The 14,241-nt window shown below is 51.3% G+C and overlaps 1 protein-coding gene and 1 pseudogene across 2 annotated transcripts; both read right to left on the reverse strand.

The window, feature by feature from the left end:
* Window positions 1-278: 278 nt before the first annotated feature.
* Window positions 279-10,611, reverse strand: PVR (PVR cell adhesion molecule). Its single transcript, XM_031659169.1, has 5 exons — window positions 10,235-10,611; window positions 7,961-8,257; window positions 4,105-4,222; window positions 1,466-1,614; window positions 279-636 (listed from the first exon to the last, which is right to left on the reverse strand). Exons 1-5 carry the CDS (start codon window positions 10,494-10,496, stop codon window positions 449-451), a joined length of 1,014 nt encoding a protein of 337 aa, XP_031515029.1. The 5' UTR covers window positions 10,497-10,611; the 3' UTR covers window positions 279-448.
* Window positions 10,612-11,963: 1,352 nt separating this feature from the next.
* Window positions 11,964-12,625, reverse strand: LOC108583293 (annotated as a pseudogene). Its single transcript, XR_001897756.3, has one exon. The product of XR_001897756.3 is annotated as a mitochondrial import receptor subunit TOM6 homolog pseudogene (transcript).
* Window positions 12,626-14,241: the final 1,616 nt, after the last annotated feature.

Raw genomic sequence — 14,241 nt, forward strand, 5'->3', positions numbered from 1 at the left:
GCGCACTTCTCCAGAAGGAGCCATGGGAGGGTGCTCCAGGCAGGGGAACAGCCTGTGCAAATCTCGAGGTGTGACAGCATCAGACCCTTTTAGAGCTGAGGATCAGAGGTGCCAGTTCCTGCCAACTTCTCCTAGGAGTCACTCCTGAACAAGGCAGATGGAGTAAGGCTGAGGGGTTAGGCATTATTTCACCCTCTATCCATCTGGCAGGGACTCCCACATCACCTGAATTAAATTCCAAAGTCCCTACCACAGCCTTAAGGCCCTATATGCTCTTCTCCCACTCTGTAAATAAGATTTGTAAATGTAATCAATGAACCAGTGAATGAGACTCCCTGGCTCTGCACCGTCATCGGTCAAATGGGGTAAACCTCATGGCAGTGGGGTGATGATTCAGTGAGAAGCACATGGGAAGGACTCAGCACAGAGCCCAGCACATAGTAGGTGCTCAATTATGGCAGCTCTGGTGATGCTCACTCGAGGGAGACAGATGATGGTGCCAAAGGAACTCACAGGAATATCTGGACCGATAGAAATAAAGCCCGATCCCCAGGAGGGTCAGAAGAATCACGATTCCCAGAATCAGGAAGATGATGATGTTACTGGACATGCCTGAGTGCTCACTGGGAGGTCCCTCTGAAAGACAAGGAAACAGGTATTTAGGTAAGAAAACTCTTGGGGGTTTATCCCTCATTCTTGAAATGGCATCTCGAATTTCCTTGGGGAGCCGCCACTCCACCTGCCTCAGTCTATTTAATTCAGGTGGACTGGATCCCAACCTCTGGTTCCTAGAATGGGACTTTGACACAGGCCTGGCCAATCAGAATATTCCATTCTCCCTGGCTGCTATGATTGGTTCATAGGTGGGCTGTGGCCTAAGCTGGGCCAATGAGCGCCAGCCCTGGGACTTTGGCTACAGTTATTGAAAGTGGTGTGTTTTTTTCTCCTGCTGTTGCTATTGTGGTAGGATGTGAGCCTGATGCTGCTGAGGGCCATCTTGCTTCAAAGCCTGCCTGAGAATAAAGCCAGTATAACAAAAAGCAGAGACAAGGGATGTATAAAATAAAAGTTCCTAGGTTACATGGTTGGAGCCCCTGGGTCTAACCATAAACTGAAGGTGAATTTTCAATAAAGTCCTGTGTTGTTTTTTTGTTTAGACTACTTTGTGTTTCTGTCAATTGCAATTGATAGAGGTCTGCCTAATACATTTGGAAAGGCCTGAGTCCCTGAGAGAGAGGGATTCCACATCTATCCCAACCTGTGTGTATGGAGGGAGTGTATTCAGGCAGCTGAACAACGGTACCAGTGGTATAGGTATGGAGTTAACAGGGGAGTACAACTGGCCCCACTGGTCCTTTTGTGAGAAGGCTTAGGAGAAGGATGGGAGCCAGAGAGCACTGGAGAGGGAACCCTGCCTTGACCTCTTCCTTTGGTCCCTGTTCTCCCGACCCAGGGAGTTCCTCACCTTTGACCTGGACGGTCAGTTCTGCCTGGCGAGCTCCTAGGGCATTGGTGACGTTGCAGATGAAAGTTGTGTTGATTGGTTTGTCCACAGGACGGATCAGGAGCTGGGCGCCCTGGGCCACAGCGAAGGGTGGCAGGGGACCCATGGTCCTGGGAGCGACAGAAAGGTGAGGAGGTGGCCTCTGCTGCAGGTCCGGAGTGACAGTGATTGAGCACTCACTGCGTGCCAGGAACCCTCACACCCTCTATGGCATAAGCGGAGAGCAACTCTGGAGGCCCCCCAACTCTTCCCTTCCTCTCATGCCCACACCCAACCCATTAGCCAATCCTGTCGGCCCCGCCTTAAGATCTACCCAGAATCCCACCGCTCCTCAGGGCTTCCAGGGCCACCTCCCTGCTCTGGCGCGGTGCATCCGGGCCCCCAGCAGCCGCCTCCACACTGGGCTCTGTTTCTGCCCTCGCCCCTCATCTTTCCCCACATGGCCACCAGAGGTCGCCTGTGAACCCTAAGTCAGTTCCCATCCCTCAGCTCAGTACCCTCTGGCGGCTCAGCCTGACTCAGAGTTCAACAGAAGTCTTCTCCTGTCACAGGCCCCACGTGATCTGGTCCCTGCTACCTCTGCCCACGTTTTCCATTACTCTCCCCTTTGCTTCAGCCTCTGCATCCACAGTGGCCTCCTTGTTGGTCCTCAAACTCTCCAGTTAGGTGTCCGGTGTGTTTGCTTATGCAGGATGGATAGAAATGGGTTTGCCCATGCTGTTCCCTCTGCCCGAATGCTTTCCCCCCAGGTACCCGCAGAGCTCACCCTCATCTCCTTCAGGCCTCTGCTGGGATGTCACCTTAGTAACACCTCACTTGGCCACCCTATTTCAACTGCGATGATCACCCTTCCCATCCCCTTCTCTATTTTCTTATTTTTTTTTTTTTGAGGCAGGGTCTTACTCTGTCACCCAGGCTGGAGTGCAGTGACCCCATCTTGGCTCACTGCAACCTCCATCTTCTGGTTGCACAGAATCTCCCCACCTCAGCCTCCTGAGTAGCTGGGACTACAGGTGCATGCCACCACACCCGGCCAATTTTTGTATGTTTTTTGGTAGAGATGGGGTTTTGCCATGTTGGCCAGGCTGGTCTCAAACTCCTAGCCTCGAACTCCTAGCCTCAAGTGATCCTCCCATCTCTGCCTCCCAAACTGCTGGGATTACAGGCATGAGCCATGGCACCCAGTCCCATTCCCTTCTCTGCTTTATCTTTTCCACGGTATTTATCACCATTGCGCACACACTACACACCTCATGACTTTATCTTGCTTCTTGTTTCTTTCACCATTAGAATGGAAGCTCCATATGGGGAAGAAATTTGGTCTGTTTTATTGACCCGCGTACGTCGGTTAGTTGTACCTGGCTTACTTACTACAGTAAGCAGTCAAGGAATACTGGTTTAATGAACAGAGGTGGAGGAGATGGAAGCATCGGGCTTTGGGCACTCTGCAGAGCTGGGATGCAAACGCAGCCATCCGGATCAAGAGCCTGAATTGTGGCACTTTGAGGCAGGACAGTAGTGCACCATCAATCGAAAACCTTTGACCAATTCTCACTGATTAACTGCTGAGTGACTCACTGGGATGGTCACCACCATGGCATATGCAGAGTTGAAAATGGAAAATGACATCTGTGTCCTCTACTGGGGACTGGTTAAATAACTGATGTCATCCACATATGTTGGAATCCCTTCCCTGCCCTTTGGGAGGCCCAGGCGAGAGGACTGCTTGAGTACAGGAGTTCAAGACCAGCCTGGGCAACATAGTGAGATCCTGTCTCTATTCTTAAAAAAATTTTTTTTGGCCGGGCGCTGTGGCCTGCCTGTAATCCCAGCACTTGGGAGGCCGGTGGTCGCGGGACACGCAGGTCAGGAGATCGAGACCATCCTGGCTAACACGGTGAAACCCCGCCCTACTAAAATACAAAACTAGCCGGGCTGGCGGGCGGCGCCGGTCCCAGCTACTCGGGAGGCTGAGGCAGGAGAATGGCGTAGAACCTGGGAGAGATCTGAGCTTGCAGTGAGCTGGGAGATCCGCCACCACACTCCAGCCTGGCCACAGACAGACTCAGTCTCAAAAAAAAAAAAACTTCAGGTCGTTTTAAGAAAGTTTAGAAATTATGCCTGCAGGTTAGACAAGTTTAACACAAGAGGCGAGGACCAGCTTGGAGCCAGGGCTGATTCAAGGGCTTCTGCCTCTCGTGGCTGGTCTTTAACCTGCATGACAACAGCTGCTGACTCTGCACAGCATGGGGTCACGTGGGATTGGGGAAGCATCGAGCACAGAGCAGGCACACCTGCAAGAGCAGGTGCATCCACCAGCCAGGATTAAACCACCTGCTAAACGCCTGAACTGGAAAACAGAGATGTTTCAAAACAGAGATGTCCCCCATTGGGGACCCTGAAGTCAACCTCCTCTTTTTTCTTTTTCTGAATCCCCTGCTCTCTCTTAGACCAGGATTCCAGGCCTCAGCCTCCTCCCTCAGACCCAGGGTTCAGGCTCAGCCTCCTCCCTCAGTCCCAGGAGTCCAGGCTCTCCAGCCCTCCTCCTCAGACCCACAACCACACTCCCAGCCCCTCCTCCCGAAACCCAGGACTCACGCAGGCTCCAGCTGTAGCCTGTGGGTTTCTGCTGCCAAGCAGCCGCTAAGGTCAGGGTGGCCCCATTCTGGCTGAGGTACCAGTTGTTATCATAGCCACAGAGATGGATACCTCTGGGGTCTGCAGGAAATGGACACAGAGGTTCAGAGACAGGAGACTTTGGGAGCTGAGGGCTACGTGTGGGATTCACATCACTGCAGGAAAAGGCCTGGGATATTTGGAAAACAGTGGGAGCTGGAGAGGCCTAGGAGGAGTCTAGGATGGGGTGCCTAGAGAGCAGAAGCCTGGGGAGTCTGTGGTCACTGGGCAACATGGAGAGGCTTGAGGACCTGCTTTTCTCCACTAGCTTTCCCCCAAGGTCCGTGGACCAGGCATGTCTTGGGTGTCCTATGAAAGGCCTCCTCCCTTTTCTCACCTGTGGCACGACCACTCATAACACACCGCAGTGTATTCAAGGTTCACAAGTCCCAAGTGGAAAGAGTCCTGGATAACTCCTGCTCTAGGCTGCTGCTCAGCCATCCCAGATGTGATTTCAATGTCCTCAGGGGCAGGCCAATGGGACACAGGGTTTCGGGGGCAGGGTAGACAGTGTGTAGATCTCTCCTCAGCCAGACCCAGTGACAGTGTTGAGGGACTCCAGGATAGACAGTACCTGAGGAAATCTGTGCACCACTCTGGTCAGTGGGGAGCAGACAGTATAGACAATGATGGGAGGAACAGTATGAATGATGCCTAGAAGAGCTTGTGTGGATATTACTGATGGGCTCAGTGTAGACAGGATATTGGAATATTACAGTAGATGCTACATTGTCAGGCCAGTGTTGAAAATGTAGTGGTGGGGGCAGGAGCTGGTGAAATTAAGACAGGCCCTGTGTGTGTGTGTGTGTAGACAGTATTTGGATGAGCCAGTGTAGACAATGTGGGAGCTTAGTCTAGATCTGCGCTGTCCAATGTGGCACCTACTGGCCACATGTGACCATTGAGCACGCGAAATATAGCCAGGCTGAAATACACACCAGATTTCAAAGGCTTTACTAGGGCAAAATAAATGGGAAAGATCTCAAGAATAATTAAAAAAAACAATTACAAGTTGAAATAATATTTTGGGTATATTGGGCAATTATTAAAATTAACTTTGGCCAGGCTCATGCCTATAATCCCAGTACCTTGGGAGGTTGAGGCAGGAGGATCGCTTGAGCCTAGGAGTTTGAGACCAACCTGGGCAACATAGGGAGATCCTGTCTCTATAAAAAATAAAAATAGGCTGGGTGTGGTGACTCATGTCTGTAATCCCAGCATTTTGGGAGGCCAAGGTGGGTGGATCATGAGGTCAGGAGTTTAAGACCAGCCTGGCCAACGTGGTGAAACCCCATCTCTGCTACAAATACAAAAATTAGCTGGGCACTGTAGCCAGGGCTTGTAATCTCAGCTATTCAGGAGGCCGAGGCAGGAGAATCGCTTGAACCTGAGAGGCGGAGGCTGCAGTGAGCCGAGATCACGCCACTGCACTCTAGCCTAGGTGACAGAGCAAGACTCCGTCACACACACACACACACACACACACACACACAAAAATTAGCTGGGCATGGTGTCACATGCCTGTAGTCCCAGCTACTGAGGAGACTGAGGCTGAGGTGGGAGGATCAATTAAGACCAAGAGATTGAGCCTGCAGTGAGCTGTGCCACCGCACTCCAGTCTGGGTGACACAGTAAGACCCCGCCTCAAATAAATAAATAGATAAATAAATAAACAAATACATTTCATCTCTTTCTTTTCTTTTTTTGATTTTGAGACAGAGTCTTGCTCTGTTACCCAGGCTGGAGTGCAATGGCGCGATCTTGCTCACTGCAACCTCGGCCTCCCAGGTTCTAGCAATTCTCCTGCCTCAGCCTCCCGAGTAGCTGGGATTATAGGCACCTGTCACCATGCCTGGCTAATTTTTGCATTTTTTGAGACCAGCCTGGCCAACATGGTGAAACCCCGTCTCTGCTACAAATACAAAAATTAGCTGAGGCAGGTGGCTCACTTGAGGTCAGGCTGGTCTGGAATGCCTGACCTCAGGTGAGCCACCTGCCTCAGCCTCCCAAAGTGCTGGCGTGAGCCACCGTGCCTGGTCTCTTTCTTTTAACTTTTTAATGGGGTGGCTGCTGGAGAATTAAAAATCCTATATGCAGCTTGTGTGCTATTTCTGTTAGACAGCACTGGTTAGAGAGTCCCTGGGGCTGTCAGTGGAGATAAATGTGTGGTTGTCAATGTCGATGACGCCATGAGGGAGCTGCTGGAGGTAATGCTGTGCAGGAGAACCAGGACAGATGCTGTCAGGGGCCGTGCAGACAGAACACAAGGAGGCCAGTGTGGTGATGTGGGACGAGACTCAACAGCCTGTAAGTGAGCCAGTGTAGACAACATTGGGCAGAGGAGCATGGAGACTACACTGGGGGACTCTGCAGACACTGCTGAGGGGAGCCAGCACAAACAACGTGGGAAGATCAATGCAGCCAGCACCCGGCAGAGATGGTCGATCGTGGCTCAGGGGAACTGGTCGATACAATTTGGGAGGTGAATGCAGACAGTTCTCCAGGGAGTCAGTGTAGACAGTGTCGAGGGGCACTTTAGAGAGTGCCTAGGAGAACCAGTGTAGAAAAAGTGGGGTGTTTATGTAGACAGCGGTCACAGGAGCCAGTGTAGACACCATGTGAGACAGTGAAAACACCCCACAGCTGACGGCTGAAATAGCTGGTGTAGACAATGGGGATAATGCTGTCTGTGGCCCAGAAGAGCCAATGTAGACAATGGTAAGGCAGTGTGGAAAATGGACAAGAGGCCAGGTGCAGTGGCTCACGCCTGTAATCTCAGCACTTCGGGAGACTGGGGCGGGAGGATCACTTGAGCCTAGGAGTTTGAGACCAGCCTGGGCAACATAGCAAAACTCTCTCTACAAAAAATTGTAAAATTAGCTGGGCATGGTGGCTGTACCTGTAGTCCCAGTTACTTGGGAGGCTGAGGGGGGAGGATCACTTGAGCCTGGAAGGTTGAGGCTGTAGGAGCCATGCTCATGCCTGGGTGACAGAGTGAGACCCTGTCCAAAGGAAAAAAAAAAAAAAGGCCGGGCATGGTGGCTCATGCCTGTAATTCCAGCACACTTTGGGAGGCCGAGGCAGGCAGATCACCTGAGGTCAGGAGTTTGAGAACAGCCTGGCCAACATGGTGAAACCTTGTCTCTATTAGAAATACAAAAATTAGACAGGTGTGGTGGCATGTACCTGTAATCCCAGCTATTTGGGAGGCTGAGGTAGGAGAACCACCTGAACTTGGGAGGCAGAGGTTACAATGAGCCGAGACTGTGCCACTGTATTCAGCCTGGGTGACAGAGTGAGACTTATTTCAAAAAAAAAAAAGAAAGAAAGAAAGAAATGGACAAGGGAGTGGGTGTAGACAAGAAGGGCGGCAGTGCTGATTGTGGCCAGGAGAACCAGTGTAGCAATGTGGGGAAAGTTATTGTGGATAGTTGCCTGGGGAAGCAGGTGTAGGCAGTTTGGGGGCAGTGTAGACTGTGCTCAAGGGAGTCAACAGAGTGTGGGGTATCCGTGCAGACAGTGGCTAGAGGAGCCAGGGCAGACAATCTGGGTACCAGCATTGACTATGGCCCGAGTAAATTGGTGTAGGCAATAGGGACAGTGCTGTTTATGGCCCAGGCGAGCTGGTGCAGACAATGGAGGTGGGTCGTGTAGACAGGAGTCAGGGGAGCCAGTGCAGATGAAGGAAGCAATGCCTACAGTGCCTTGGGGAGTCAGTGTAGACAGTGGTGGGGGCAGCCTGGCAGGGGATCTTGCCGTCACTGACTTGGGCACACTCACAGTAGACGGTGAGGTTCACAGTCAGCAGCTGAGGCTTCTCAAAGCTCTCGTGCTCCACCTTGCAGGTCACACTCTTGCCGTCCACCTGGCTTGAGGGCACCAAAATCCAGAGGCTGGTGACAGTGACTGTGCCAGACAGGAACCCTGGCGCCTGGCTGGTATTGGGCATCCCGCCCAGGTCTGAGTGCCAGGTGATGTGGGCCGGCGGGCGACCCCCTGTGGAGACGCAGCGGGCCACGGGCACCGGCTTTCCAGTGAGCTGGACCTTCTGAACCTCAGCTGTGTTCTGGGGCTTGGCTGGGAAGAGGAGCAAAAGCAACAGGTCATTCAATGAACCCCTCCGTGGTAGAAGGAGGCATTCATTAAGGGTACAGGATGGCATGGTGGCTGGGTGGGGTGGCTCATGCCTATAATCCCAGAACTTTGGGAGGCTGAGGTTGGTGGATCGCTTGAGGTCAGGAGTTCGAGACCAGCCTGACCAGGGGAAACTGTCTCTACTAAAAATGAGCCAGGGTGTGGTGGCACACACCAGTAATCCCAGTTACTTGGGAGGCTGAGGCCGGAGAACTGCTTGAACTTGAGAGGTGGAGGTTGCAGTGAGCTGAGATTGTCACTGCTCTCCAGCCTGGGCAACAGAGCGAGAATCTGTCTCAAAAAAAGAAAAAGAAAAAAAAAAAAAGGATACAGGATGGCATGGTTTAAACCCCTGCTGTGTCCCTGAGCAGCTGGGTGGTCTTGGGCAAGTCTGTGCCTCAGTTTCCTTGTCTGTCGACAGGGGTAGTGATGGCACCATAGGCAATGAGAATATGCAGGTAAAGCTCTCAGAATGGCACATAGTAAGTGCTCCATAAATACTGTTTGCTGGAAAGTGCTGGGGCCCAGCAGTGACCAAAATAGCCCTGGTTCTGCCCTCATGGGTACAGTCCAAGGGGGCAGACAGACTCTTTCCTAGGCACTGATGACTCGGAGAGGGCAGGGCTGGGAAGGGGAAACCCAAAGGGGGTTATCCTAGTCTGGGGCTCAGTGGAGGAGAGGAAGCCTGAGCCCTGAAGTTGAGAAGGGAAGTGACTTGCCCACGGTGACACAGCTGTAAGCAGCAGAGCTAGGCTTTCACATAAGGTCTGTCTGACTCCAAAACTACCTTGACCATCTCTTAATCATCATCCTGGTGATTTCCAAACCTGGAACTTGCTTCCCCATCATTACCTGTATTATTTACCGAAGATTTCTCCTTAACTTGACTTGCTGTTTCTGTTTTACCCTCATCCTAAACCATGATACCTGGAATCCCAGGCTTGCTGGAGCAACAAGAGCTGCCTGTGGTCGGGTGTTGTGTGCCAGGCACAGTTCCAAGCCCTTGACATTTCATGAGTTTCTCATGCACAGGCCTGGAATAGTTCTTGGCACATAAGCTTAAAAAAACCAAACAAAACAAAACAAAAACAAGTTGGGCGTGGTGGCACATTCCTGTAATTCCAGCTACAGGAGGGTAGGAACATCCCTTGAGCGCAGGAGTTCCAGGCTGCAGTGAGGACCTGCTGTGACCACACCACTGCACTCCAGCCTGGGCGACAGAGCTAAACTCTGGCTCAAAAAAAAACAGGGTCAGTTTTCTTGAATCCTCATGGTGATCCCCATCCCACAGATGAGGAAACTGAGGCACAGAGACTTCTTGCTCAAGTTCTAAGAGGAGGGCCTCATGGAGCTCATGAAAATGAACGCAGATCCCCTCCTCTTTTGGGTATCAGGATCCTTGCTTTCCTGTCTGTCTGTTTCAACTTTCTCCTTTTTCACCAAATAAAGTAACAGTAACTGACAGCTCTAAGGGGCTCACATGGGCCAGAGGTGAAGCTCTAAGGCTGCACTGGGACACTCAGGACAGCTTTCCAAGGGTGATACTATTGTCACCAACCCTTTTACAAATGAGGAAAGGAGGGGCCCAGAAGAGGCCACCCAGGCCTCCTCCCTTCCTTTTGGGTCCCCTCCCAGCTCCCTTTCCAATACACACCTCCCTCTCCCTAAGGGCCTTCTAACCCGAGGCTTGGGGGTCCTTACTCCAGGGGATCTCTGCTCCCTTCCTGCCCTGCAGCCTCTCCCCCCATGTGCCTCCCCCCACTCCACCCCCATCATTGCGCTGCCCCTCCTTTTGTCCCCAGGGAATCTGCTGTGGAGGGAATCCCCCTCCCTCCCAGGCCTCCCCACTCTTTGCTGACTTCCCTGATCCTCCCACCAAGTCTCCACCTTTCATTCAGCCTCCCCAAAGCCCCTGCTCACCAAGCACTCGGAGCCAGATATCCACGCTCCTGCTGCCCTGTGGGAACGTGACGAACAGGCAGGTGTAGTTGCCTTCATCCTCGACGCGCAACCCGAACATCCTCAGTGAGGCATCCCGCAGTTCTGTGCCCAGTCTGGCGGCCACGAATTCCAGCCGTTTGGGCTCCGAATAGTTGGGGCCCTGCGTTTGGTGGAAGACGGCCATGCTGCCGGATTCACCATGCCGCGACCAAGTCAGCTGTGACACGTGAGTCTCCTCCATGCCGGGCACCTGTAGGTAGCAGGGCAGCGTCACGGAGTCACCCAAGAAGCCGGGCACCTGGGTGGGCGCCTGCACGATGATGTCCCCTGCGGAGAAGCGAAGAGAAGGTGTCAGACCCGGGGCGTTCCTGGGCTAGATAGTGAGGGGCTCCGGGAGCCCGGGCACCTGGGCGTGCAATTGCACGTGGGGCCCTGGAGCCCTGGTGGATGGTGGGGTGTGGGGGGAGGGGGGACTGGGGCACTAGTTGGGGTCAGGGCAGGCGAGGAGGGTAAGGGCGTCCGGGATGGTCTGCAACTTGGCTGTGTTCCTTCACTTTGGCTATTTATTACTATATTTCTTCTATTATTACCGTATTTCCCTCAATCTCAACATCACTGATTTAAAAAATTGTGGTAAATATTGTGGTTAAAAAACTAAATTTACCATTTAAGTCATTTAAAGCATACAGTTCAGTGGCACTACGTACATTTCACGATGTTGTGCAACCGTCACCATTATACAGCTCCAGAACTTTTTCTTTTCTTTTTTTTGAGACGGAGTCTTGCTCTGTCACCCAGGTGGAGTGCAGTGGCACGATCTCTGCTCATTGCAAGCTCTGCCTCCGGAGTTCAAGCAGTTCTCCTGCCTCAGCTTTCTGCGTAGCTGGATGACAGACTCCCACCACCACACCCGGCTAATTTTTTAATTTTTTTTTTAGTAGAGATGGGGTTTCACCATGTTGGCCAAGCTGGTCTTGAACTCCTGGCCTCAAGTGATCCTCCTGCCTCGGCCTCCCAAAGTGCTGGGATTACAGGTGTGAGCCACCGCACCTGGTCCAGAACTTTTTCATCACACTGGTATCTTAGCTTTCACATACCATGACTGTCGTTATTTACAGCACAATTGCCATTAGGGGTTAGAATACCCCCAATGTAGAAAATGGGGAGAAATCCTGGATCTTCAAATCCATGAAAGGCTGTATTATTACTCTGGGTGGATCCTGGTTGGAAGAATGTGGGGGATCGTGGCACAAGAGGAAGGCAATTATAGTGAGGCTTCAGGCCGGTTACTTAACCTGTCTGATTCTTTTTCCTAGTTTGTAAAATGAGACTTAGAACAGTGCACACTCACAGGGTGCTGACACAGATCAGGTGCTATTCTGGGTGCTTCACATATATCTTGGCATTTAATCTTCAAATAGCCCCCTGAGGCCAGCACTACTGTTAACATCATTTTACAGACAGGGAAACTGACACAGAGTATAGCGTCCTCCAAGTCATACAGAGGTTTAGTGGCAGAGGTGGGATTTGAACTCGGGTGGTCAGAGACTGACCTCTAATCCCCCAGGTCCTATATAAAAATCTTTCTGCTAAGGGCCCTAGCACATAGTAGGTCCTCAACATGTGTCAGTGCTTATTGACACTAATAAACATAGTCTTATGCATTCTTTTTTATTTTTTAATTTTTTTAATTTTTATTTTTTGTGTGTGTGTGCGGTATTTATTTCAAATGTTTGTTAAAACAGCACTGTTATTTCTCAGGACAAGAGCAAAGATCACCCCCTGCAGAAGCTTGGGAACTATGTACAGAACTTTATAGAACAAAGGCAATACTTTAGCTTAAGCCTGTCTGCTGACCAGAGAATGGAATTCTGTGTGGACTCAAGGAACAAAAGGAAACTAGGCAGGGAGAGGGAAGAAAAGTGCCCATCTGAATAAAACTTCAGCTGCTATCAGGGCATATCTTCTGGTGGTCACAGATTGTAGGCTGTTTTTTGGAAGATTCGGGTTCAGCACAGGATTCCATTTGTCTACTTGGCTATACCCCCAGCTGAGGTGCCATGAGGTCGATGTCACTCCAGTTCCTGGCCAGCCAAACTCCGGCAGCAGAGTCCCAAATTTAGTATCAAGTTCCTCCAGAAGTCATTCCTATCAGTGGCAAAGCGGTGTACGCCCCAAAGCCAATCTCCCACATTGTCCGGTATTTTGGGAGTTTCATTAGCCGAGCCAGCAGCGCTCACCTGGACCCCACAGGAAGCCATAGTAGCAAGCTTCGCATGGGCCTCAGTGGAGGTTTCTTTTTTATTTTTAAATTTTTATTTAGCTAATTATTTTTGTAGTGATGGGGTCTTGCCATGTTGCCCAGGCTGGTTTTGAATTCCTAAGCTCAAGTGATCCTCCCACCTCAGCCTCCCAAAGTGTTGGGATTACAGGCATGAGCCACTGTGCTTGGCTGCAATCAGCCTGGGCAGCATAGAGAAACCCTATCTCTAACAAAAATACAAAAAAATTAGCCAGGTGTGGTGGTGAGCACCTATAATCCCAGCTACTCCAGAAGCCACAGTGAGAGGATCACTTGAGCCTGGGAAGTCCAGGTTGCAGTGAGCCGGGATTGTGCCACTGCACTCCAGCCTGGGCAACAGAGCAAGACCCTGTCTCTCTCTCTCATACACACACATACACAATAAATATATATATACACACACACAAAATATATAAATACATAAAATATATATTATTTATTTACTCATTAAATGTACAATAAAATATTTTATTATATAGATAACATGTATGTTATAAATATAATATATTTCATATTTACTAAGAAATATATTGTACATTATGATATATTATTATATATAATACATAATATATAAAATTATATATTATTTGTATTATATATAATAATATATAATATATATATAAAATTTATATATAATATATATATTTATCAGGAGACCAGCCTGGCCAACATGGTGAAATCCTGTCTCTGCTAAAAATACAAAAATATTAGCCAGGCATGGTGGCACATGTCTGTAATCCGAGCTCCTCGGGAGGCTGAAGCAGGAGAATCGCTTGAACCCGGGAGGAGGAGGCAGCAGTGAGACAAGATCAGGACATTGCACTCCAGCCTGGATGATGGAGTGAGACTGTCTCAAAATTTAAAAAAAAAAAAAAAAAAAATAAAAAAATGAATGAATGGCCAGTCCCTTGGAGTCAGACACTGGGGGTCAGAGGTAACGTGCTCGGGCGCCACCACCAGGTCCGCCTCCCCAACTTCAACCATCCTCTCCGTCCAGACCCAGCCCGCCAGCAGGCTGCTGGGTTATGGCCTGGGTGTGCTGAGCAGGAACCTGCGTAAGGTAATCCCGCATGAGTCACCATCTGCTGATTTTCCGAGATTCTCTTGCCTTTTTGGGAAATGTCCGCACCCAACTCCATCCCCTTTCCGAGGGGCCCAGAGGAGGGTCTTGTGCCCACCCTGTGTTGCTGCCAATTTCGAGGAAGTTCTAAACCCAACTCCGACCGCCTCCGAATGGCTACGAGGAGGGTCCTGGCCTCGCCCGGTGTTCCCTCAAACCCCGGGGCAGAGACAGGGTGAGGCCGGGCGGCAGGCCAGCTATCTTCGGGGGACCCAGGGCCGGGCACCGGCTTGACCTGGAGCTGGAAGCGAGAGAGGGGCCGCCGGGACTGCAAGTGGGGGCAGGGTCACTCACCGCTCCTGGGGTGGCTGTGGGACAGCGCCAGTAGCGCCAGCAGCAGCGGAGGCCATGCGGCGGCCATGGTTCGGGCCATGCCAGTTGCTCCGGACAGCTGGGCCTCGGGCGGACGCCCTTCGCTTCCCGGCGGCCGCTTCGCTCTGCCGGGCGTGGCTGCCGAGTCCAGCCTCCCGGAGCCAGGGCTGTCCTGGAATCCCCGGTGGGCCGCTCCGTCGCCTGGGGTGGGAAGGGGAATACCCACTTCTTCAAATTCCAGACCAGTGAGCC

Source organism: Papio anubis, chromosome 20 (assembly GCF_008728515.1).
Source record: "Papio anubis isolate 15944 chromosome 20, Panubis1.0, whole genome shotgun sequence".
NCBI classification, from domain to species: Eukaryota; Metazoa; Chordata; class Mammalia; order Primates; family Cercopithecidae; genus Papio; species Papio anubis.

Coding starts and splice junctions, on each gene's coding strand:
- PVR (XM_031659169.1), bottom strand. CDS start 10,496: ATGGAGGAGACTCACGTGTCACAGCTGACTTGGTCGCGGCATGGTGAA. Junction 8,258..10,234: donor TATCTGGCTCCGAGTGCTTG/GTGAGCAGGGGC, acceptor TCCTCTTCCCAG/CCAAGCCCCAGAACACAGCT. Junction 637..1,465: donor ACTGACCGTCCAGGTCAAAG/GTGAGGAACTCC, acceptor CTTGTCTTTCAG/AGGGACCTCCCAGTGAGCAC.